This window comes from Rhamphochromis longiceps, linkage group LG11, assembly GCF_057381845.1.
Source record: "Rhamphochromis longiceps isolate RC_006_pf linkage group LG11, R_longiceps_female_GT1.1, whole genome shotgun sequence".
Taxonomy (NCBI): domain Eukaryota; kingdom Metazoa; phylum Chordata; class Actinopteri; order Cichliformes; family Cichlidae; genus Rhamphochromis; species Rhamphochromis longiceps.
The window spans coordinates 6,889,633-6,913,408 of NC_140567.1; the positions used below are offsets into that span (position 1 = coordinate 6,889,633).

Consider the following 23,776-nt stretch of genomic DNA (forward strand, 5'->3'; position numbering starts at 1 on the left):
TAAAATAGAACCCATCTAGAAAGGCAGGGGAAGCCCTGTAACTTACTTTAAAATGAAATATGTTCCTTTAGTCTTATCATAAGGTGGCATAAAGAGTGACTGATTTAAATATTCTCATATGCTCATATAATATAAATGGTGTCCCTTACAAAATAGCGATCCAAAAAGAGAGGTCTGTATTTTTTGTATGTTGTAAGAAAGAAGAAAAAAATTTATTTGTGAATGTAAAATATGTAATTTACTGTGTCCTGCAATCTTTAAATGTAAACTTTCTGGCAGTTCTGTATAATTCCAGAACATTTCCTGGCGAAGTTTCACAGATCACACACTATTTAAATATATAATGACTTGTTTACTGTTCCGATTTCCAGTATTTGGGTAGGCGGTTACACGCACACACACACACACACACACACACACACACACACACACACACACACACACACACACACACACACACACACACAGAGAGAGAGAGAGAGAGAAAGAGAGAGAGAGAGAGCCCCTCCTGCCTCCTCCGGTTTCCTGTCAGAGCAAAGTGAGTGTGCTTGCTTATAAACGGTGTGAGAGAGTGTGTGTGTGAGTGTGTGTGTGTGGATGGTTCAGCAGTGACTCTCCAGCTGCTGAGCGGAGTGGAGCGCACAGCGTAGCGGACGCACAAAGCCAACTCCCTGGACTCTCTCGTACTCCGCGGCTCGTGTGACTGAGAATCTCGGGCAGGGGGACACAGAATCATGAAGGCACGGCGCTGCTCTCTAACTTTCCGCGGAGTTGTATCAGCCTTTCTCATATCTGTGCTGCTGGAGCCCGGGGCTGCCGGTGAGTTACACAAACACCGAAGTTTAACAAACTTTCTGCTTGTTCGCTGTCACGCGCTCTGGTGTCACTATATAACGTATTTAACGCGAACTCGGAGTTCTGGAGCTGAAGGGGGCCGGGGGAAAGCTTTCTCTCTGGCGCTGTTCGCGTGGCTCTCCGCAGAGCCGCGAACAGCGAGGTGTAACAGGTGACTCAGAGCGGGCAGAGACGCTTCTCAGCTCTGCTGCCCGTGCAGCCTGAAGCGTACCCACAGAGCGCCTCAGAAAACTTTCCCTCTCGCTGTCAGACCTTTCACTGCTGAGGATCACAGGTTTTAGCAGACCGAACGATTATTTTAAACAGGATTAGGAACAATGATAAAAGGTGTGTGTGTGTGTGTGTGTGTGTGTGTGTGTGTGTGTGTGTGTGTGTGTGTGTGTGTGTGTGTGTGTGTGTGAAAATAATGGTGCAAAAGTAAGCTGCGTTGTACAGAATCACATTTCTGCCTCTTGCGCATCCATAACGTCAAGACTTTTACTTAAAAGGGTCACTCCACCTATTTTAGGCTTGCATACAGCCTGAACAGGTTTAACGTTTCTTGTAAAACGCACTAAATAGTTATAATAGCATTATGGAATCTGTCAGCTGGAGACCTGTTAGTGCTAAAAGGCAAAAAAATGTGTGCATCTTCTGAGGTGTTCCGGTTCCTCGCTTTGATCAGAGTGAAGAAATGTTTTCATCCATTAGGAGTTTGACTTTTCTCTTTAGCTGTTTGCAATGCAGTAGTGCTTCTTTCCCTCCCAACATGCCAATTAAATAGATCTGGCCACTTTCCATCTGTGACACCATGACAGTTGTCATGTTAGTAAACCACAGAAACTTCCCCTTGTTGACAAGCGGTTAGCTCAACTGTAACAATGTTGACAAGAAGATGAAAACTGGAGTCGTGTATTTTGTTGTCCTCATTACACTTCTCCTTCCCTTCTCCCCCTCTCTCCTGTTTGTTCCTGCCCTCCTCCCACAGCAGGAGCCTATTTTGAACCTGGAAATCCCGCATACCACAAGGACTGTGTGGTCCTGCTGCATTACGTGTCACAAATAGACACACATGCACACAAGAGCAAGAAGACATACAAACTTGTACCCACATGAAGACACAAGCTCACACATAAACTTATTCCATGCCATTCCTCCAGAGCTCCTTGAGCTGCAGGAAGCTCCTCGCTGCTCTTCCACTACTGGACCAGCTTGACATTTTTGGTTATCCAAACAGCAGAGCTGGACTGTTTTTTATCTTCTCCTACTTTTTTTTGCTTCCGACTGATGTCAATAACAATCCGCTCAGCAGGATTTCACAAGGTTTCGTTTTCCTTCATTTCCAGGGAATCTTCATTGTGTTGAGGCAAATGTCGCTGTGCATTTCCTATTTCTTGTGCACAGTACTACGTTTAAGCATGGAAAATATAACTTTAAGCTGCCTGAGTTATGCTCCTTTGATTCCTTTTAACCATATTTGTCAAGTCTTCATTCTCAATACGCTTCACTGGAGCGTTCGGATTCTTAGAGACGAAGGAGGGATGGAGGAAGAGGGGAGGCCGAGAGAGGGAGTTAAACAGGAGGAAGATAAAGACAGGGAGGAATGAGAGGATTAGGGCCAAAGTGGAGTGAGGGGTGGATTAAAAGAGGTGGGAGGATAACTTTCAGGAGCAAAGGGGGAGAGCCCAGCCGCCTGCTGTGGCAGTTATGTGGCCCCGAGCTGCCTTCTGCCAGTTGTCTTTGCACATTTCAGTGACAGCGCTGCAGGGAAAAGAAGAAGGGTTCTTGTTTCAACTCAGATTATTTCACATTTTTATTTCCTGTGTTGCTCCAGAAAAGTGTCAGCAGTAAAATCTCTTTCAGGGTTTTTTTTATAGGATTACTTCTGAAAGCGCTGTAGCTTCACATTGAAATGTGAGCTCATTAGGCCAAGCAATGCTGTCATACCTGAAAGCATAGTTCTAATGTCATTATACTAAATGTCTTAAAATGTTGTTTTTTATTAATTATTTTACAATTTTTTACACATGAAACATTCATGAGTGAGTGTTTGAGCACAGAAATCTTTCACTTCTACTCACAGTAAGAATGCATTTAATTTGGAACAAATTAATTCAGAGCCTTGAAGTGATACAAACCTATTAAATGTTTGCCTGGTTTGCAGATTTTTCCCTTTTTCCAGCAGTCCTTCCTGTATAACGGTGATGAACTGCAGTCAGGTTTCCTGCCTGTCCTCCTATCCACACTAACGTCCTCAGTGCTTTGGAAAAATGGGGAAAGAGGAAGAGAAGCAGGGAGGAAACAGTTTAGCTGATGTGATAATGTGCTCTATATCCTTTAAGTTAGCATTTCTGTTTCTATATATATTCAATTCAAATTATTTCAGTTTTATTTATATAGTGCCGAATTGCATCAACAGTCACTTTAAGGGTAAAGACCCTAGAATGATATGGAGAAAACCCCCCAACAATCAGACCATCCCCTATGAACAAGGACTTGAACATGGTGGTACTTCTTAAAGGAGTTTCTGTTTTACTCTGTGTGATGACACAGCCTCCATACACAGATTTACTGTTGTCCAGATAATGTTAGAGACCACTGGATGTTATGGGATGCTGGATGTTCTTGCTCTAAGCAAAGAAGAAATATCAGTACTATAAAGTAGTTAAAATGATTTACGTCCATCACACCAGTGTACAAATATGTTTAAAAATGTTCATGACTTGTTAGTATTCCTGCCAAGGCTCACAAGAAGACATATCCTGTATATGCCAGTCTGGATGAAACCTTACACGAACATCATCACACAAATAGCAATTATTAACAGAAGTTAATAACCACTGACTCAGCCACTAACAATTTTACAGATGAAGCTCATTGATTCTTAGTGCTAACATTTTCTTCTGCAACATAACACTATTTAACATGCAAATCTTTAACATGTCAAATTGTTTGCCAAAAGTGAACAGTGATGAAGTGGCTCCTCACTAGCACCAGTGCAGGCACTGACAGGGACAGTGCATTTTTGGAAATGCAGTCTAAGATTATAGGTGGAGCCTTCCGCCACCAATTGATGGTTAGCTCGTCTCAGTACGTAGTACGCCAGTCCTGCCATTAGGCCATTGAAGTTGCTCAGGTCAGTTAGTGGCCGCATTGTGTTGGCTGATTGAAATGGATTTTAAACACCATATCATTTATGCCCTTCTAAATCATTAAGCACAGTTGCTGCTAGAAAAACTGTTTAGCATCCAGAATTTTATAACACTCTTATTAAAAGATGTGTACTTAAGCATACTCCATCTGGATAGTAGATACTTCTCAGTCTTTACTTTCTCTGCCACTAACGAGTAGGTATTTATTGTGGTTATTCATTGGTCTGACTGCCAGATGGAAGTCAGTCACAGTAGCATGATTTCCCTCCTGCAGCACAGAGAGATATTACATTTCAATTACCGCTCCTTCAGAAGCCATCAAGAGCATAGTTAATGACAGCCCACACTTTTCCCCTCCACTTTCTCGAGACGCACTGAGGTCACTTGTGTTTTCATACTATAATCCTTGCACAAGGACTCGCAGCAGGGAAAGAGTGCAGCAGTAATAAAAAAAAGATGCTTTAGAAGAGCTTTAGCAGCTGGAACAATGACCCAAATCACAATGCAGACCTTCATGCACAGTTACCCTTTAACTTGCTGCACCAGTCTGCTGAAACTTCAAAGTTAAAGCTCTAAGGCTGCCAACACCACCCATTGAAGATCAGAAGTGCTGGTAACCTAAATTCAGAATTTAAAGTGATTTTTCTTTCCTAATCTTTGTTAAGGATTCTGTTATACCCTGTGCAAAAATAGACCTAAAGTCACTGTTAATGAGCTCTTGATGTGTAGTCAGTATTGCACAAGAGCACAATAAAGATCCATCACCATCGTAAAATATTTGTGCTCAGCGTGTAACTCTAGCTGTGTTACTTATTCGGATTGATGTAGTCTCGGTGGCACTTTGCTGCACTAAATCAGCCACTTTTATTTGTCTCTGAGGTTGTGTGTGGGTGTGAGCGCTCTGCTATTTCACGCTCTCTGTCCTGTTCCAAACTAGGCTCAGTGTGATGGAATGTGCCTTGAAAATATATTAACTGTGCTTCCTGTTAAATGAATAACCCAGTCTGTGCAGACTATGATCGAGTGTCACCCACCCATGTGAACACACACTGCGAGTTGAGGCCTTGCAGTTGGTACTGCATAGGGAAGGTAGCGAGCATCTGTGCATCTGGAAGCCAAATCCCTACTCTGGTCTGGTCGGGTTTTACACTTTGACTTTGCAGAGTTGATCTGACGATAGTGCAGACTGCAGTTGTTTTGTCTGTACCTGAGATTTCAGGCCTGTGAGGGCTGTTGTTGTTTGGAGCTGGGGGCCCCTTTCATCAGATGGAATTGGTTATCTATCATATCAGTCGTCATCTTTCTTTACTCACTCTGTGAAGGAGTCTTTTAAGAATGTGTTTATCTGAAAAGTAAGTAAAGGAAGTAATCTAGGAATTCTTTACAGCAGTGTGGATCATTAGCTCAGGTAGAGAGCTTAAGTGGAATCTCATGACCGGCATAAACTGCTTTATTTGCACTTCTGAGTCAGTGATTGTGAATGATTGACTCAGAAGTAATTGGACAAATACACATGATGTCAAAGTAAATCATGATGCTCTCCCGCTGCGACCACTCTCGTGCCATCCTGTTGTAGCATCCATCTGCTTTTAGTCTGTTTCTCGGTAAGCAGACTGCACTGAGTTCAGAAGACTGACTACCTCATCTGGTGGTCAGATTTTCGAGCTCTTCCTCCCTGAAACCTGCTATTGAGATATATATTTTACATCTTTGACCTGCTGGAGAGCAACCCATTTCCACCAGTAATTCAATTACATTTTCAATTCAATTTTATTTATACAGCACCAAATCACAACAACAGTTGCCTCAAGGTCCTTTATATTGTAAGGCAGACCCTACAATAATAGAGAGAAAACCCCAACAATCATATAAGCAAGCTCTTTGGCAACAGTGGGAAAGAAAAACTCCCTTTTAACAGGAAGAAACCTCCAGCCGAACCAGACTGAGGGAGGTGTAGCCATCTGCTGCGACCAGTTGGAGGTGAATTGATGAAGACAGGACAAAGACATGCTGTGGAAGAGAGCCAGAGATTAATAATAACAAATAATTAAATGCAGAGAGGTGTTTAAAGACATAGTGAGTTACAAAGGTGATTGAAGAAGAAAAACTCAAGCTGAGCACCTGAAAGATGAAGACTCTGCCTCCCATTCTACTTTTGGTCATTGGACTCATTCTTATATAGCGCTTTTCTACTCTCCCGGAGTACTCAAAGCGCTGTATACAACATGCCACCCATTCATACCCACTCATACAAGCACTTTCTTCTATACTTAAGTGCAATCTATGCATTCACACACAGTCAAACTCCAATGGACGCATCAGAGAGCAACTTGGGGTTAGTATCTTGCCCAAGGATACTTGGCATACAGACTGGGGAAGCCAAGGATCAAACCATCAACCTTCCAGTCAGTAGCTGATCTGCTCTACCACATGAGCCACAGCCACCCTTTTCACTAGCTGGGCTCACAACCTCAGGACGGCGCGGCACGAAAACGAGAACAGGTGTCATATATAGACAAGAACCAGAAGGGGAATGTTTGGAGGTGTGGTCCCACTCCTGAAATTCAGATAATTTATGTCTAATCAAATACTCAACAAGTAAGCCCGCAGTCTAAGAGTGAAGTGCTCTAATGGGGTTATATGGTACTATAAGGTCATCAAGATAAGATGGGGCCTGATTATTTAAGACCTTGTATGTGAGGAGCAGGATTTTGAATTCAATTCTGAATTTAACAGGGACCCAGTGAAGGGAGGCCAATATAGGAGAAATATGCTCTCTCTTTCTAGTCCCTGTCAGTACTCTTGCTGCAGCATTTTGGATCAACTGCAGGCTTGATCCTGATATTAATGAATTACATTAGTCCAGCCTAGAAGTAATGAATGCATGAACTAGTTTTTCAGCATCACTCCCATAAGAGTTTTTCTTTCTCACTGTTACCAAAGCACTTGCTCATTGGAGGTCATATGATTGTTAGGACTTTCTCTGTTTTCTTTGCATTATTATAGGGTCTTTACCTTAGCCTCCTAGGACCTGGCGTCCACATATGTGGACATCACAAAATACTCAATTTTACTCTACAAGCGCCCCGATATCCACTTACGAGGACATTATACTGCTACTGTTCTCTCGAAATTTTAAACGAATATCCTCATATGTGGCTCTCATTTTTCTTAGAAACAAAAATTAGGTAAAAAAAAAATCTGGTAATTCTTTGTTTTTACATTCATCGGGCCCCAATCAGCCCAAATATCAAAGAGAAATTAAAAATGCATGCCGTGGAAGAGTTCGGGTCTTAGGAGGTTAGAGTATAAAGCAAAAAAGGTAGAAAAAAGAGGGAAGAACCCCCCCCCCCCCCCCCCAATTAAAAAAAAAAACCCAAATAAAACTGAATTGAATTGAAAATTGACTGATAATTCAAAAGAAGGGCACCTTTGTTCAAAGCCGATTAGTTGCCCCTCATTAGCAGCCAATCTCAGCAGCAGTGTGTACCTGAGATAACCCAAAGAGCTGTGGATTCATTATAAGTTTAAATGGCAAAATAAGGACAAGTGTAGGAGAGCCACTAAAAGCTTACCAAGGAGCATACCAAGTATCTTGTGCTGAATCCTCTGAGGTTTGAAATATTATCAGTTTTTGACGATTGCTACGTTCCCCCATGCTGAGGCATGATCTGGATTTTCTGCACACTGTTTGTTTACTATGATAAAGCTTTTTTGAGAATCCATAAGACTTTTGCCAAAGGCAAAATGCCTTTGACGTGTCTGTAGTTTGAAGTCTAGTTTCACTATGATCAATACTAGCTACATTGCCCACAAAGTTTTTAGTGATAAAGAAAACATATTCAAATTAGAAACATCAGAAAGGGTCCAGGCTGCAGTAACTTGGGTTTTTTTGAATTTTAGAAAATAAATAATGGGTATTGGGTATTTTATTACGAGTCAGATTCAAGCGGCTCCACTGCAGTTTTTGGTACTTCTGCTCATGAGTTCATTTTTCAGCCCCAAATCTTGGTTTTAACCTGAGGTGTAGGAAAAGATTCAAAGTTCAAAGTTCTGCTCAGTGAAGCTGAACCATGACAGCCTTAGGAGCAGACCTCCCAGCAGAGGAAGGCTTTCAACAACACTAAAACCATCCATGTGTACCACAACACCTGCACACTATACACAGAGCTTCTGTCCCACCCAGAATCTAAAGATTATTTGAACACGAAGCCACACAGAGAACTCTTCCTGCCCTTCCCAGATTTCAAAATACAGCCATAAAGCCTAAAAAGCCCTATGTCGTCTCAGGAACTGTCATATGACATCGTGGCTTAGCTTTGTTTTTTACATTTTCTCCTAGGCCAGCAGTTTGGCAGCTTGGAGCAGACAGGTCTGTTCATGTCACGAAGCAGGGAAAGATCAGAGAGGTGTAGGCGGGTCGAGCCACGCAAAGGAGAACGGCAGACTGTGCTGATTACACGAGCCACCGTACCACATGCAATACTTCTCAGATAACAATCATACAGAGATTAGATCAAACAATATCTGAAAGCTGATTGGGTTTTTTTGTGAAGAAGAAATGAAGACAGAAGAGGCTGCTGTGGACGTTTGTCAAGACGGAACATGAAAACCGATCTCAGCTCAAACTTTGTAAACATGAAAAACACATCTATTAAATGACAAACGACATCACGTGACGTCATTACCACTTCTAAGTCTGTGGCCCTGTTTCTAATGTCGCTACATCATGCGTCAGATTCTTTGAAAACCTTGTGAGTCACTTGCACAGTTTTTAGTCACAAATTGATTCTTTTATCTCTAACTTCCTATAAAACTTAACCGTTTACAACATAAAAGTACAAGCTGTTTTTCATTCATGGATTATAATTTAAAAAAGACTTTGATTTATCACTTTTGAGTGCCTTTCTTTTAGTGTACAGTGTCACATGTACCTGGCAACAAAAATGCTCACATGCAAGTTTATGGTTATGTATCTGAAGCATCTAGAGGAAAGAAAATGCTGTCGCTTGATAAAGGCTGACTTTTCATTTAGTTGTGGTTGTCTGTATTGGTGCTTAAGTGTGGTTTTGACCTGTTTCTGTATAGCTTCCTGGTTTCTGTAGGACTCATTTAGCTCATTTGTGGTTGCTGATCCAGGTACAGAGTGTGGCTGTGAGACGGCGATGTTTCCCTGCTAGTGGCTGTCTATGTTGACACTTCATGGTTCAAACCTCATTTAGGTCAGGCAGAGGATGCTTTCATGTTGCTCCGCCCTACTGTTTGTGTAACTAAACTTTAAAAAAAAAAAAGAATAAAGACCTTACATACCAGATGCATAAAATCTGTGCAATTATTTTATGCGTTACAAATGTTTTTCAGACTCACCTATTCTTAATGTAGTACTAGTGTCACAGGACAAATGTAAATAAAAACGTCCACCACTACTGAAGTTGTCAAACTATACTACTACTAGTTGCTGCTCCGGGTCAGTCACCAGTGTGTAAATATATTACATGCCAAGTTCGTGCTCAAAAAATTTGGAAATGCGTGTCGTTTTTTCACAAACATTCAGTGTGTAAAGGTGTTTATTCACCAGCCTCTGATATGTGAAAAGCTCCATTGAGGAACCCACAATATTAGCAGTGCAGAGACCATTACAAACATGAAAGAGGAGTGAATAGTTTAAGTAGCAGGAAAAATAATAATATGAAATAGCTTGCTAACATTTCCCTAATGTGAACTATTCTTTTTTTATGCCTGAGACAAAAAATTACCAGTCAAATACTACTAAAGAACAATATTACCAAATTCTGTTTCAGTACTCATGATATTTAAAAATTTTCAGCTGTAGTTATTCATTTAGATCAGGGGTGGGGGAACCCCAGGCCTCAAGGGCCGGTGTCCTACAGGCTTTCGATGTGTCCTTGATCCAATACAGCTGATTTAAATGGCTAAATTACATCCTCAACATGTGTTGAAGTTCTCCAGAGGCCTGGTAATGAACTAATCACTCAGGCGTGTTGACCCAGGGTGATATCTAAAACCTGCAGGACATCAGCCTTGAGGCCTGGAGTTCCCCTACCCCTGATTTAGATTGTATCAAAGATTCTGAGCACATCTTCTGTGTGCCATTTATGTATATTGTTTTTCCTTTATACTCAGACCTGCTAACCTAGGGAATGCACTCAACTTTACTAAGAACACACTGGTCCCCCTTTGCCTTCAAAACTACCTTATTTCAACCATGATAGAGAGTGAATATACTCTCATTACCTCCATTTTTGTCGTAGCATTTGCTTTCATGTATGCGTAGGTGTTAGTAAAAACACGATAGCTTAAAAAGTTTTGAATGAATTCTCATAAAACTTTGTTAACAACACAGTAAACTTTGCTACCAAGGTCTTCAAGGTTGACTTAATGAATTATTGGTCAAAAACTGACAAAAAGACTTGTGTGTCATGTGTATTGTGAACGTATAGAAAGTACTGTATAAAGATTTAAAATCGTGTCACGTTTGACCTGTGACCTCTACTTCAATGTCAATAGATATATCTGGTCAAAGTGATAATAATCCTAGAAAGAGCTATTTAAAACAATGTGTCTTACTACCATTGTTTGTAATTACAACATACAGGCATATAAGGGGAATGATATGGGGAATTCTCAATACCACCTTATTTTAAGACCTTGCTGTGTAAATTAGAGTAACAGGTTATAACCTGTTACTCTAATTAGAATACGTGTACAATGTTAATAAATGAGTATTAATTTTTTGGAAGACAGGATAAACTGCACATGTACAATATATACATATTAGTTTTATCAAAATTGGTTTCAACAGGTCAAATAACAAAAACCTGCACTCTGCGATTGTTTTTACTGAACTACAAACTCCTTAAAGTACTTTTCAGTACTGCTCAGACAATGAGCTGCCTTGGCAGAGGTTTGCACTCTCTCAGTGCTTCTTGTTACTAATATATTAATTTGTTTTGTCTTGACTTTTTAAACTGCAGTCTTATTCTATACCTACTTTTCTCATTTGTTAATCATGAGCTCTTGTTTAGTTTTGGTTCACGTGTAGCTTGGTTATGTGGTGCATTTTGTTTCAGTATATCATTATTGTCCTTACACTGTGCTTACAGCACATCAAACATTTTTTTTGTGAATCGATTTTTCAAAAAAGTTTGGCTGAAACTTTAGGTCTTTAGGCAGAACTTTGGTAATGTTTGGAGAGTACAATTCCAGGAATTTGCTCCAGCAGTCATAACAATGTCAATGCTCTGAACATAAAGCCCACAATGTGATTTTGTTCTAATATATATAAAACAATATATCAAATTTGTGATAGTGCTTGTGTTTCTTGTACAGGCAAAAAAAAATTGTGACTTGCTGTATGGGACAGCAGCACTTGATGAAACATGAAACTAATGCGTGTTGTTGTGTGTGTTATTTGCAGGTCTTGTTTTTCAACTACATGAACTTTGTAAGTTCTGTGATGTGGAGCTTACCTCCTGCAATGGCACAGGTATCTGCAAGACCAACTGCAGCATCTCATCCATATGTGAAAAACCAACTGAGGTCTGTGTTTCTATCTGGTAGGTATCCAAGAGAAGTAAGCAATCTTCATCTCTTAGATGTGATTAACTAAGTGGACGGTATCCTGATAGTTCTTAAGGTATACACTGTTAAACATTATACCTCAATGTGTGTTTAAGGAGAAGAAACGAGACAAACTTGTCCATCGAAACTCTCTGCCACAACCCAGCAGAGCCATTGTACGGCATTACCCTGGATGACTACAACAGCACCACCTGTGTGATGAAGGAAAAGAACACAACAACGGGGTTGGCTCATTTCTGCTCCTGTAAAGGAGCAGAGTGCAACGAAGAGCTAATATTCTCCCAAAGTGAGTACCTAAAATTTTGAAGAAGCTTAAAGCTGTAATTAGATTTTCCTGAAGCCAAGGAGAATAATTCCTGGAGTTCCACAGTTTAGAATGTTTCAGCTCTTTGCTTTGGTTTCACAAACTCCAGCTTCAGTGCTCACATCTACTTCTTGCAAAATGCTAGCCAGTAACTGTTAAAAGTAGTGGTTTGCACTTCCATTTATCAGAAAATTCCAAAGGACTGTAGCTTCCGGTAACTGTTTGCTAACACCATTAATTTCACAACATGTGCCTTCAGACAGTTGTTGTTGAGAATTGGGACTGAACTCTGTGTGTGACAGTGTTTACAGCTACCTCAGCTCTTTCCTGAGGCCCAAAACCTAATTACTGCTGCTTTCAAGTCTGATACTACTTCTTAATGATCCAACCCTGCAATGCCTTCCTTACCTGGTCTGTGACACTTATCCCCGCGCGCAGTTATACCTGCAAAAAGATCACCAAAAACTGTTTACAGACATGCAGGCTCAGCAGATGTAGGGACCAAAATGTATTTTTTCATTATTGTTCTGACTCACATTTGTCACGATGGTGATATCAGTTTCTAGTAGTTGCTACAATGGGTGTGGTTTCACCTTATTTACCTGGTTGCTCAACAGGTGATAGGATCATTGAGGATGGAGAGGGTAAGTAGGGCTCAGGTATTTTCTGCTGACCGTCTCCTCTGGTCCTGTTTTCATCACTCATTGGCTTATGGCAATGTCTTGTTCACTGCCAATTCATTCATTCATTCATTTATTCTGTTTCCTTCGATAACATCATCATCCGTCAATTCGTAACTTGTTGGAAACTGTTGTGTAGCGCTGTCACAAAAAAGTTTGGTTCCTTCTCTTGGACTTCTTTTTTTGGACAGCAAAAAAGTACAAAGTACAAAAGTACATTCTTTGAAAAATGCGGTGTTTTATATTCTGGTCTCAGTATTTGACTACACAGGAAAAAACACCAGCTTTCAGCTAACCAAATGCAGTTAAGTGTGACACAGTTAAGAGAAAAAGACGCATTTAGCAGATAGATTATTTTATAGTGGCTGCACAGCCCTTCCTGCTGACATGCTTGGCCAGTTCTAAAATAGACCGGCTGTTAGAACAGCACATCTGTATTCCTTTGTCAAGTGTGTCAGTAGCTCTTTGATTCTCCACATTATTTGTTCAGTCATTCGCCCATCCCTGGTACTTTCATTTATTGATACCCGTTCATTCTGTCATCTTATCACCCCCACCTTCTTCTCCTCCTACGCTAAGCTTGTTTCCAACCACTGACAAGGAAACTGCTGTGCGTACCTTGGCATGTACAGTAAAGCTGCTTGCGAAGTTCAAAATGTTGTGGGCCTACTTTTTTTAGGGTCTCATTACGGTTGCTACTGTCTTGTGGAATGATTTGAGAGTCCACCGTCACCGCAAACAGGAAGTGGAAACGCAGTACTCACACGTAATGATGTTTGGGGAATCCTCAGTGTGGTCATAGAAACACAGCTGGGTTCTGTGTGCCTCTCACAGTGCTGAGAGGAAAAAGTGGGTCTTTCTCAGTGTGTGTGTGCGCGCGCGCATTGTCGTGTAGGCCAGCCGCACTGTAGAGCTCAGACATATGGTTTCCTGTCTGTGTTTAACTCGAATCAGAAACATCTCTTGCACATGGTGAAAGGCTGCGTAGACTTGCAGCACCTCTGTGATGAAGTACAGCTGTTTACTGTTCTTCTGCGTCAGTCTTCTTCTTCCCACCTTATTGACTAAACCGTATCTTTAAGTTGCTTTGTGCACATGCTTCAGCTAATGTGGGCAGGATGGTTACAAACTGAAACACATCAAAACACCTGCGAGCTGCATTTGCTAAGCCTGAGCTGCTGCTTTGTTTCCTTTAAATTCTCGCTTCATTTGTGTCCCTAACATGTAGCAATACCATGCAGAGGCTTTTGGATTCATGAGCTTTGACAAGTCTCAGCCTCCTGACATTCAGTTGTCTACCTTTGTTGCATTGTGTCTGTATCTAGTCACTTTCAAAATCACAGCTTAGACAGGCTACACATGCCATCTTCATTAGGTAAGACTTGAAAAGTGCTGTACAACATCTGTACCTAAGTGCTTTCGATCTGAGATTCACACTCTCATGAAAAGGTTGGAGACCAACTTGTGCCCAATGATACTTTGATCAATCCATGTTTTTTACTTTCATCTCAACATTTGAGGTTTGGCAGGTATACTGTTAGTTATATAACCATGTTAGACCATTTATTGATTTTTAAACAACACAAGTGGATAAAAACAGGGAAAAAAAGAAGTTAAAATGTGTGCTGCATTTGAAAGTAAACCTAGCTACAGTCTACAGCTAGGTAAAGTAGACTTTCTACTAAAGTTTATTAAATGTCCTGGTGGATTGGCTCATGATAGGAAAAGAAATGACTCTGGGAAGTGTTATGCTGGAATTTTCTCATGCTTAGATCATTTCAGTAAAACATGCAAGTTTATGTTTTGGTCCCTTACAGTACATCAACCATAAGTACCTTCTACCTGGGCCTGTGATGATGAGCTTCACAAATCCAGCAAAAACATACTTGTTGCCACGATTTAGTGGGTTTTTGTTTCTACTCGAGCAAAACATGACGTTCACGGCCTCCTCAACAAACAGCAACTCCCCGGGGACAAAATGAGCTCTCATTTTTCACTCACTGCACACGTTTCATAAACATGCTGAGATCCTCATTTTCTCTTTAGTAAGTGAGAATGTTTTCTTCTTGTGTGCGGTCTGTGTGGGTTATAAAGCTGTCTGAAGTCTGATATCTGAATTCATCAGCTCCTCCTTCTGATTTTGGCAAGTTCAAGTGTTCTGTCAAGGATGTATACAGCACTTTGTGTAAATCGTAATCAATCTTTCCGAAACACACCCGCACACATACACACACACACTGAGTTCCCATAGGGTAAGGGTTGTGGTTCCTTCCTCCCATTGAGGATGCATGCAGCAGGAAGTCCTTGTTTGTTTGCTGGACCGCTGCCATGGCTTCCTCCCCTCCAAATACCTCACATTGTTCTGCCCCTGCGTTACATTCTTGTGACATGCTTGCAACAGCATTTGTGCATCTGGTTTATTGCTTGAGAGCAACACATGTGGATTCTCCCGAGTGAGAGTGAGCGTATTTGTGTCACAGTGAGGGAGTGAACATTGTGATCCCACAGCAGCGAACGCAAACAGGGCCCATTGTGTTCAGCGAGAGGCCTGTTAGGAATAAATCAGATGGGGAAGTGTTTGCTGTGTTGTCACTGACACAGTGTGGTAAGATGACAAAATAGATCAGTGCTGCTGTTCATCAAAGCCACTTACAGCGAGATCCACAGCTGTGTCCACTTTAGAGATTTAGCCACGGGGTATTAGCCCTGCTACTCTTTCATGTTGGCTAAATAAAGCTTTAACGCTCCACTAATCATTATTTTTATAATAATAATGGCTCACATAGCTATACTGAGAGGTATTGCCTATAATAAGGAAGCCACAGAAAATTATCACCTAAGGTTACTTAATTTCTCGATTCTGCAGAATTTTATATTCCTCATGATTGTATTTTTTTGGAGGGCTCATATTTTTACACTTCTCTGCATTCTCGCTAACCTTGTGTCCACATTCAACACCCAGCTGAAACAGCATAAAGATGTATGCGAATGCCAAAATCTACCCAACACTGACAAAGGGAAGCATTTAGAGGCAGATATTTTGCTGCTGATGGTGAGGATTCAAGGAGCTTTATTGTCATTTCCTTCCACTTCATGTAAACGTGATGCAAATGACAATAAATAGGGCTGGGCTATATCATACCATTCACGATAATACCGGTGTAATTTTGGGCAACGATAGGAAAATGACATATCGCGATAGAATATGGGTAAAACGCGCATGCGCAGTGCCTTTGTTTACATACGCACATGGCGGCGACGCAGAATGAGAAGAGCGAAAGTGGATCGTTAAATGAAACGGATGAACCAGAATTGGTTTGTAAAAATGCTGCAACTTCAGTGGTGTGGGACTGGTTTAGCTTTTGTCCGTCAGATGCACAACAAAGCACTATTTTTGGTAGAGCATGCTAGCGGGCCGTCGTTATTACCGTGTTTTTTGGAAAATACGGCACACTTAAAATCAATCCTTTGATTTTCTGAAAATCGACAGCGCCCCTTATAATCCCGTGTGCCTTATGTATGAACTCTGGTTGTGTTTACTGACCTCGAAACGATTTTATGTGGTACACGGCGCTCAGCAATCTGTCAAATGTTTTAGTGCGACTTTGCTAAGCTACGAAGCCGCACCGCTTGATGGATTGTCGGAGCATTACGGCATCGTAGGCAGGAGCCTCGCGGAGTGATACGTACTGTGCTTCAACATAATATTACCGTATTGTGTGTGTATAACCTCTTTTTAAGTTTTGTGGATATTATACATGGTTATGCTGAGGATATGTCGGCCAATTTCCGCTGGAAATACCTTTTGGTTAAACTGTCAGCAAGGAATTTGCACTGTTACATTTTTATAGAACTTTAATGCACATGAAAAACAGCTGCTTGTTTAAGTGAAAATACATTGATGGGGTTTTTTGCACTAATAAAGTTGTGGAGTTGTAAAGTATTTTGTCTAGTGTCAATTATATCGTCAGTTATATCGTTATTGCAAATTTTCAAATGTATATTGTGATAAATACTTTTGGTCACATCGCTCTGCTCTAACAATAAAGCCCCTTAAATCCTTGAATCAAAACACTAAAAGGAGAGCAGATATTAGAGTACCTAAGTTCAAACAAACCAGACACAAGTCCTAATATAGATAAATGGACATATCCTGTGTCCTGTGTCATTGGCCACCCACTGTACAACCAACAAACCAAACAGAAATGTAGCACTTTGGTCGGACACCAAACAGGATTTAAGATTCAAGACTTCTTATTGTCATTATGCAACCATAACACTGTATTATTGTAGGGTATTTACCTCACAATATAAAGTGCCTTAAGGCAGCTATAAGTATAAATACAAAACATGACATATTCAATTCAATTCAACTCAATTTTATTTATACAGCGCCAAATCACAACAACAGTCGCCTCAAGGTCCTTTATATTGTAAGGTAGACCCTACAATAATACAACAAAGAAAAACCGAACAATAATATAACCCCTTATGAGCAAGCACTGTGGCGACAGTGGGAAGGAAAAACTCGCTTTTAACAGGAAGAAACCTCCGGCAGAACTAGGCTCAGGGAGGGGCGGGGCCATCTGCTGCGACCAGTTGGGGTGAGAGAAGGAAAACAGGATAAAGACATGCTGTGGAAGAGAGACAGAGATTAATAACAGATATGATTCAGTGCTGAGTGAGTGAGAAAGGTGACTGAAAAAGAAACACTCAATGCATCATGGAAATCTCCCAGCAGCTCACACCTATTGCAGCATAACTAAGGGAGGATTCATGGTCTCCTCTCTCTCACACACACATACATATACATATATATATAATGTGTGTATATATATATATGTATATGTATGTGTGTGTGAGAGAGAGGAGACCATGCAAACGACACACACAAAATCCCTGGCTGGACGGTGGATTTGAATCCAGGTTCTTCTTCCTGTAAAGCAGTAGTGCTAACCACCACACCACCACCCTCTTTGATTTCTATGATTCAATAGCACTTGGGAAAAAAGACACATAGTAGGTAACTGTCCTCTTTGGTAAATCTTAAAGCACGTTTACAACTTTTCTATTCTTCGCATTAACATTTCTGTAATAATTTCACCCACTCATTTTTTTTTTTAAATAAATCAGCCACATTACACCATTTTTAACATTTACGTGTGGGGTAGATGTCACAATTTTCAAACAGATTTAAATGACAGTGTCTCCTCAGATTCAGTGTTACAGCAACAGTGGTTTGAGCATGACTGATCACACTCTACCATCCAATAAGTCTGACTGTTTTTAACAAAGCCCAGAGAGAAAGCCTATTTAAAACCAACTCAGTTTAATTGGTTATTAATAAGTGTATATTAAAGACTGGCTTCCAGAAAACAATAGCCTTATGTCTGGTGCATTTTATTGACCTGTAGTAGCCTGGTAAAAAAACAACAACAACAACAAAAAAAACGCATCAGTTGTTTCAGGAATTGGCCCAAAGCTATTGCAAATCGTACCAAATCTCACTTTTGAATCCTCATTTTGACTCCCTGCATTTTCTCAGTCACTGTGTCAAGAGCATAAAAAGTGGTCAGAGATGATCCCTTGCACCCTGACAAGGCTGAACTTCTTTATCTGAAGTGACAGTTGCTTTTAATTAGGAGCCTTGTAAAAACGATTCGGCACGGACTAACGCCGCCCTCCAGTCAGTATCAGCTGCACATGTGTTTTGACGCTTGTGGATTCTTTTGAGTGAGAGGCGAGGATAGTAAATACTGCCTTGCCATAATAACGTGCTATTTTTTATGCTGTATTCACAGCTGTGTTCTTGTGAAGCTACAATCAATTGATTTTTTTACTTACGGTATATTTTTGCACAGATGTCGCCTGGTCTCTTCCAAGTAATCTCTTCCTTTATTTTGGCATCGCTCATGATAAACGCTATTTCCTCATGACATGGAGAGGGGATTTTTGGTGCCAGTGAGGTCTCTATTTTGATGACAACGAATAACAATAGATAACAGTGGGAAATGGAAAAAATAATGATAATTACAACGGCTTCTTTATCCAGCTTGAAAAAAAAGGAAAGAGAAGACGACATATAAAACTGACCTTTTTTCCAAGATGTACTTTTTTAAATCCTTCCTCCTTAACTATGGAATCTTGGCTTGTCATCAGTGAGTACATCAGTCATTCAGTTACACAGCAGAGCGCTTTATAGAGAAATGACTCAAGCAGGCCAACTCTTAGACCCATAAAAAGAAGGAAATGGGAAGGACAGTGTGAGACTAAAAGAATGGTAGCCAGAACAGACACTGAGATGGGAAGATGAGATGGAAACAGAGCAAGTTGGAGGAAGGGGATGTTGGAGCTAAAGAGATATGAACCATGTTTATGGTGTAGTCTGAGCTTTGGAGCCTGCTGTTACCATAACAAGTAAATAGTAAGTATGATACTCGGTTTTAGTTGGTGTTACCAGCCTGTCTGCGGCTGGTGAAGCATGGCCACAATCACACACACACATAATATGATACCAGCCTGGATAAAGCCAGGTTATTTTTACACATTTGGGAGGATTCAGACTCCACCAACAGTTTAAGTCTCAAATCAAATATTCTGACGTGAATATTTATTTATTAAATGGACATGTGACTCTAACGCCAAAGCTACAGTTACTTCTTTTTTTGGTTTGTTTGTTTTATTCTGTTGAGGAAGCAGACGTCCATATCAAAAGACAAATTATCACTGTACAGGCTGGGCCATTTATATGGATACACCGTAATAAAATGGGAATGGTTGTTGATATTAAAGTCCTGTTTGTGGCACATTAATATATGTGAGGGGGCAAACTCCTCAAGATGGGTGATGACCATGGTGGGCATTTAGAAGTCGGCCATCTTGGATACAACTTTTGTTTTTTCAATAGGAAGAGGGCCATGTGACACATCAAACTTATTGGTAATGTCACAAGAAAAACAATGGTGTGGTTTCAACGTAACTTTATTCTTTCATGAGTTATTTACAAGTTTCTCTTTGTTCACAGCCATTGGCATGTCGAAGAGGTTAACACGTGAGGAGCGGATCGAAATTGTGTTGATATCTGGTGAACGCAGTAACCGGGTCATTGCAGCAGATTTCAATGCAAGACACCCTACGAGACCACCCATCTCCCATGCTACAGTTAGCAAACTGCTTGCTAAGTTTCGTGAAACTGGTTCAGTTTTGGATTTGCCAAAATGTGGACGCAAGAAAACTGTCACTAACTAAGAAACATCAGTGGCTGTCCTAGCTTCATTCAGCAAGAGCCCACAGCGTAGAACTCGCTGCATGTCACTGGAGAGTGGCATTAGTCGGTACAACTAATGGACCCACTATCGGTACAACGATAGTGGGTCCATTCTTCATCAATGGAAACCTCAAGGCCACTGGATATTTGAAATTGCTACATGATGATGTGTTTCCCTCTTTATGCACTGAAGCTGGCACATTCCCTGAGTTTTTCCAGCAAGATGGTGCACCGCCACATTATGGATGCCAGGTCCGAGCATTCCTAGATAAACAGTTTCCTGGAAAGTGGATTGGTCTTCGTCGGCCAGTTGAATGGCCCACAAGGTCTCCCAATCTGACCCCCTTAGACTTTTATCTTTGAGATCATCTGAAGGCAATTGTCTATGGTGTGAAGATACGAAATGTGCAGCACCTGAAACTACGGATACTGGATGCCTGTGCTGGCATTTCTCCTGTGTGAAGAGTGGGAGAAGAGGGTTGCACTGACAATCCAACACAATGGGCAGCACAATAAACACATTTTATAAGTGGTCAGAAACTTGTAAATAACTCATGAAAGAATAAAGTTACGTTGAAACCAAGCACACCATTGTTTTTCTTGTGACATTACCAATAAGTTTGATGTGTCACATGGCCCTCTTCCTATTGAAAAAACAAAAGTTGTATCCAAGATGGCCGACTTCTAAATGGCCACCATGGTCACCACCAATCTTGAGGAGTTTGCCCCCTCACATATACTAATGTGCCACAAACAGGACTTTAATATCACCAACCATTCCCATTTTATTGCGGTGTATCCATATAAATGGCCCACCCTTATAACACAATGCAAGTGTATTGTAATATTGAGTATTTTTAATCTGATAAATATTGCATACAGCTGGAAATGTTGTTCTCTTTTGGCCTTTATCTGCCTTCAACTATATTATAATGTGTTATAAATATTTGACTAATGACATTGTATCATTTCAGGATATCAACCATATTTTCTTTTTAACCCTTTAAGACCTACCATAGAACCAAGTCTGCCAGAGCTTATATTATATTTTTACATGTTGTAGTGCCATTTTTGGGAGCATTTCAAGTTGCTATACATCAATACAACCACTATAGCCCAAATTTTAATAATATGTATGCATTAAGTGCATAGTAATTACATAAATTGCAAAAAAGTGAAATAAACTACAAAAAAATTGAAAATAGTTTTGTCTTTTTAACATATATTTCTAGTTAGAGAAATTTAAGAGGCTTATCCCTCAAAACTGTAAATACAAAAAAGTTGCACAAAATAGTTTCCCACCACAGGAAATTTATTTTGAGTGCCTTCATAGTTTTATTTTTGAAATACACCAATTTTTATATACTGCAGAAAAAACGAAAATAAATATTATAATGCAAATTTGCAAAAAAACAGCATTTGCATCAAAATAAACTACTTCCAGCAGTGCAATTTGACTTCTAAGCATCCCAGAAACTATGGAACGCCAGGACTGCCATAATGAATTAATTAAATACACCATTAAATAATTAATTAAATGTGGCAATAATTAATTAAAATTGGAATTAATTAATTAAATAAATAGTTATGATATATGTAATTAATTAATTATTGACACATTTAATTAATTATTTATGTATTTCACGTTTTAATTAATTATTGACACATTTAATTAATTAATTATTGACATATTTAATTAATTATTTATGTATTTCACATTTTAATTAATTATTGACACATTTAATTAATTATTGACACATTTAATTAATTATTTAATGATATATTTATTTATTTCATTTTGGCAGTCCTGGCGCCTGGCTCTCATCATGAAATAATTTTATCTGTCAGCCTCACCCATCAAACTCAGGGGGCGGGGTTAACGCTGATCGAGTCAAAACCATTGCTTTGGCCTGGTGGCCATTGTTTCTAGCACACAACAACCGGCATGTGGAAGCTAACAGAACTGAGCTTTGAAAAACCCTGTTTGTGTGTTACCAAATACCGTTTTAATATTTTTTTAGCCGAGAATGTAGTGGTTTAATCTTCATGTGTCTGGTCGGTTTGTCAAGATACAGCCTCTTTGCAAAAGTGTTTCGATGATTTCGGAGATGTCGTCCCAGTCTCACGGCAAAGCGTGGGATAGACCCGCTCGCCTCGCAAGCAATCCCACCGACAAAGCGCAGGCCCCGGTACACAGCTGTAGTAACCCCCGCTGACTTCTTTTACTGAGGTTATATTTATCGGTGTTTTATTTCCTGATGTTCTTATGTGTCCTACGTGTTTCAGTCGCCAATTCTGAATTATAACTAACATTAAAAACATGTTTAAGGAGGAGAGAGAGCAAATAAATCTGTTTAACATCTGATCTTTGGGTTTTTGTTCAGTAATCAGCGTGACCTGTGTATAAACACATAAAAGAGATAACGTTGGTGTTTCCGTCATGTAGTAACTGCTGGCTTTAACTGTACAAAGGTTGTTCGACACTATGAAACACATACAGACTTCATGATGTTCGGCTAATATTTTTATTGTGAATATTAATCATGCTGACCTCGCTCTGTACACCACGCAGCGAGGTCAGCATATCCACGATATCCTCAGCTCCATGAGTTAACACAAAGTTTCCCAGCTGACTATCTAACTGCCAACTATTCCAGAGACGTGAAAATATACAGCATAAAGAAAAGTGTAAGAGACTCAGCAGCAGATTAGAATAACAGTTATACATTTAATAAATCACCAAATGAATCCAAGAAACGAGCAAACCTGTTCCGACAATTTGAATTTGTATTCCCTCAGCTGCAGACTCGCTGCTGTTTAAATGTTTGAAAAGGAAGATTAGATATAAACAAACGTCAAACATAGACTCAGTCTGCCTTCACATTTGATATGAGGCCAGCACGTATAGTGGCCTCAGCAGGCTATTACTGAAATACACGTGCTATATCATAAACTATGATATAAACAGGGAGGTCCTATTAACATGTTTAGTTTTAAAGGACACCTTCCTGCCTTTAGTCTCATTCATGAGCAGTATTCGTTTTCTTCTAACATCCAGAAGTCTGCACAATGTGTTTCATAGTTTGTAACAAGCCTTTGACAGGTAAACATAACATGACCGAAAAAGCAAAAAAAAAAAAAAAAAAAAAGAGAGAGAGTTGACATAAGAAGAGAAAATGCTCTCAATTATGGAGACAGGCAAATGGTTCATTTATGTTTGATGTGTGTTTATTCCTCCCTAAATATCGTCGGTGAAGTTCGCCATGCACGTCAGATTTTCCTGCGCATTTTTATACCTCTGCCAACAGAGAGAGAAAAAAAATCACATTCTAACAGACAGCTGGTGCTTAGAATACAGTTGAATAACTATTAAAAAACAGATGATATTTAGATGATAGTTCAGTCTAACACATGTGCCAGTGAACCATTAAACGTCTGTGAAACTATGCAGTTATGAAACGTAACTTTAACCTCAGCCAAACCGATTTGCTCAGTTGTAAATAAAACAGCGAAGTAAACGTGACCCGACAGACAGAACCTGAGTGAATGAAGTCCAGCGTTTAACCACTGAGAGCTAAAACTCAGCTGAGGTTTGAAAGCTGTGTGCCGGTGATTGGACATCAGCCGCTGATAAAGCTGGCTCGCCTATAAAGTGCTCTGTAAGGAAACAAGCTCCAGCAGCTCTGCGCTCGGGGAAAATACTATATTTACTTATCTTGTGCAGAAAAATGCGCTGACATTGCGTTATATCGAGCACCGGCTGCCCAGTTAAACTGTGACTATCACCAGGTAACTAGGCGTGTTTCTTGAATTAGCAGCAGGTGTTAAACAGCTGACAGATGAGGAGGAGGATGCATGCAGGTAAACTGAGGGTCTGCTGAGCTGATCGCTGGTTTCGTGAGAAAAATGTCAGCTCGTTCTTTATGTTACAGAAGCA

The 23,776-nt window shown here is 40.2% G+C and overlaps 1 protein-coding gene and 1 long non-coding RNA gene across 3 annotated transcripts in view; one reads left to right on the forward strand and one right to left on the reverse strand.

Annotated features, from left to right (window-relative positions):
• The first annotated feature begins 544 nt into the window (after nucleotides 1-544).
• The window catches only part of tgfbr2b (transforming growth factor beta receptor 2b), a 47,513-nt gene continuing 24,281 nt past the window's right edge, over nucleotides 545-23,776 (forward strand). The window contains exons 1-4 of one of the 2 annotated variants that reach the window (XM_085422080.1): nucleotides 545-819; nucleotides 11,425-11,563; nucleotides 11,684-11,874; nucleotides 12,510-12,536. In XM_085422080.1, the coding sequence (XP_085278206.1) occupies nucleotides 735-819; nucleotides 11,425-11,563; nucleotides 11,684-11,874; nucleotides 12,510-12,536 (442 nt within the window). In that variant the 5' untranslated portion in view covers nucleotides 545-734. The remainder of the gene's footprint in view (nucleotides 820-11,424; nucleotides 11,564-11,683; nucleotides 11,875-12,509; nucleotides 12,537-23,776) is intronic. The other variant, XM_085422081.1, reaches the window with a different exon arrangement.
• On the reverse strand, nucleotides 17,081-18,743 carry LOC146658463 (uncharacterized). The gene is made up of 3 exons (XR_014913717.1): nucleotides 18,666-18,743; nucleotides 18,417-18,542; nucleotides 17,081-17,206 (listed from the first exon to the last, which is right to left on the reverse strand). It is a non-coding gene; the product is annotated as an uncharacterized LOC146658463 (long non-coding RNA).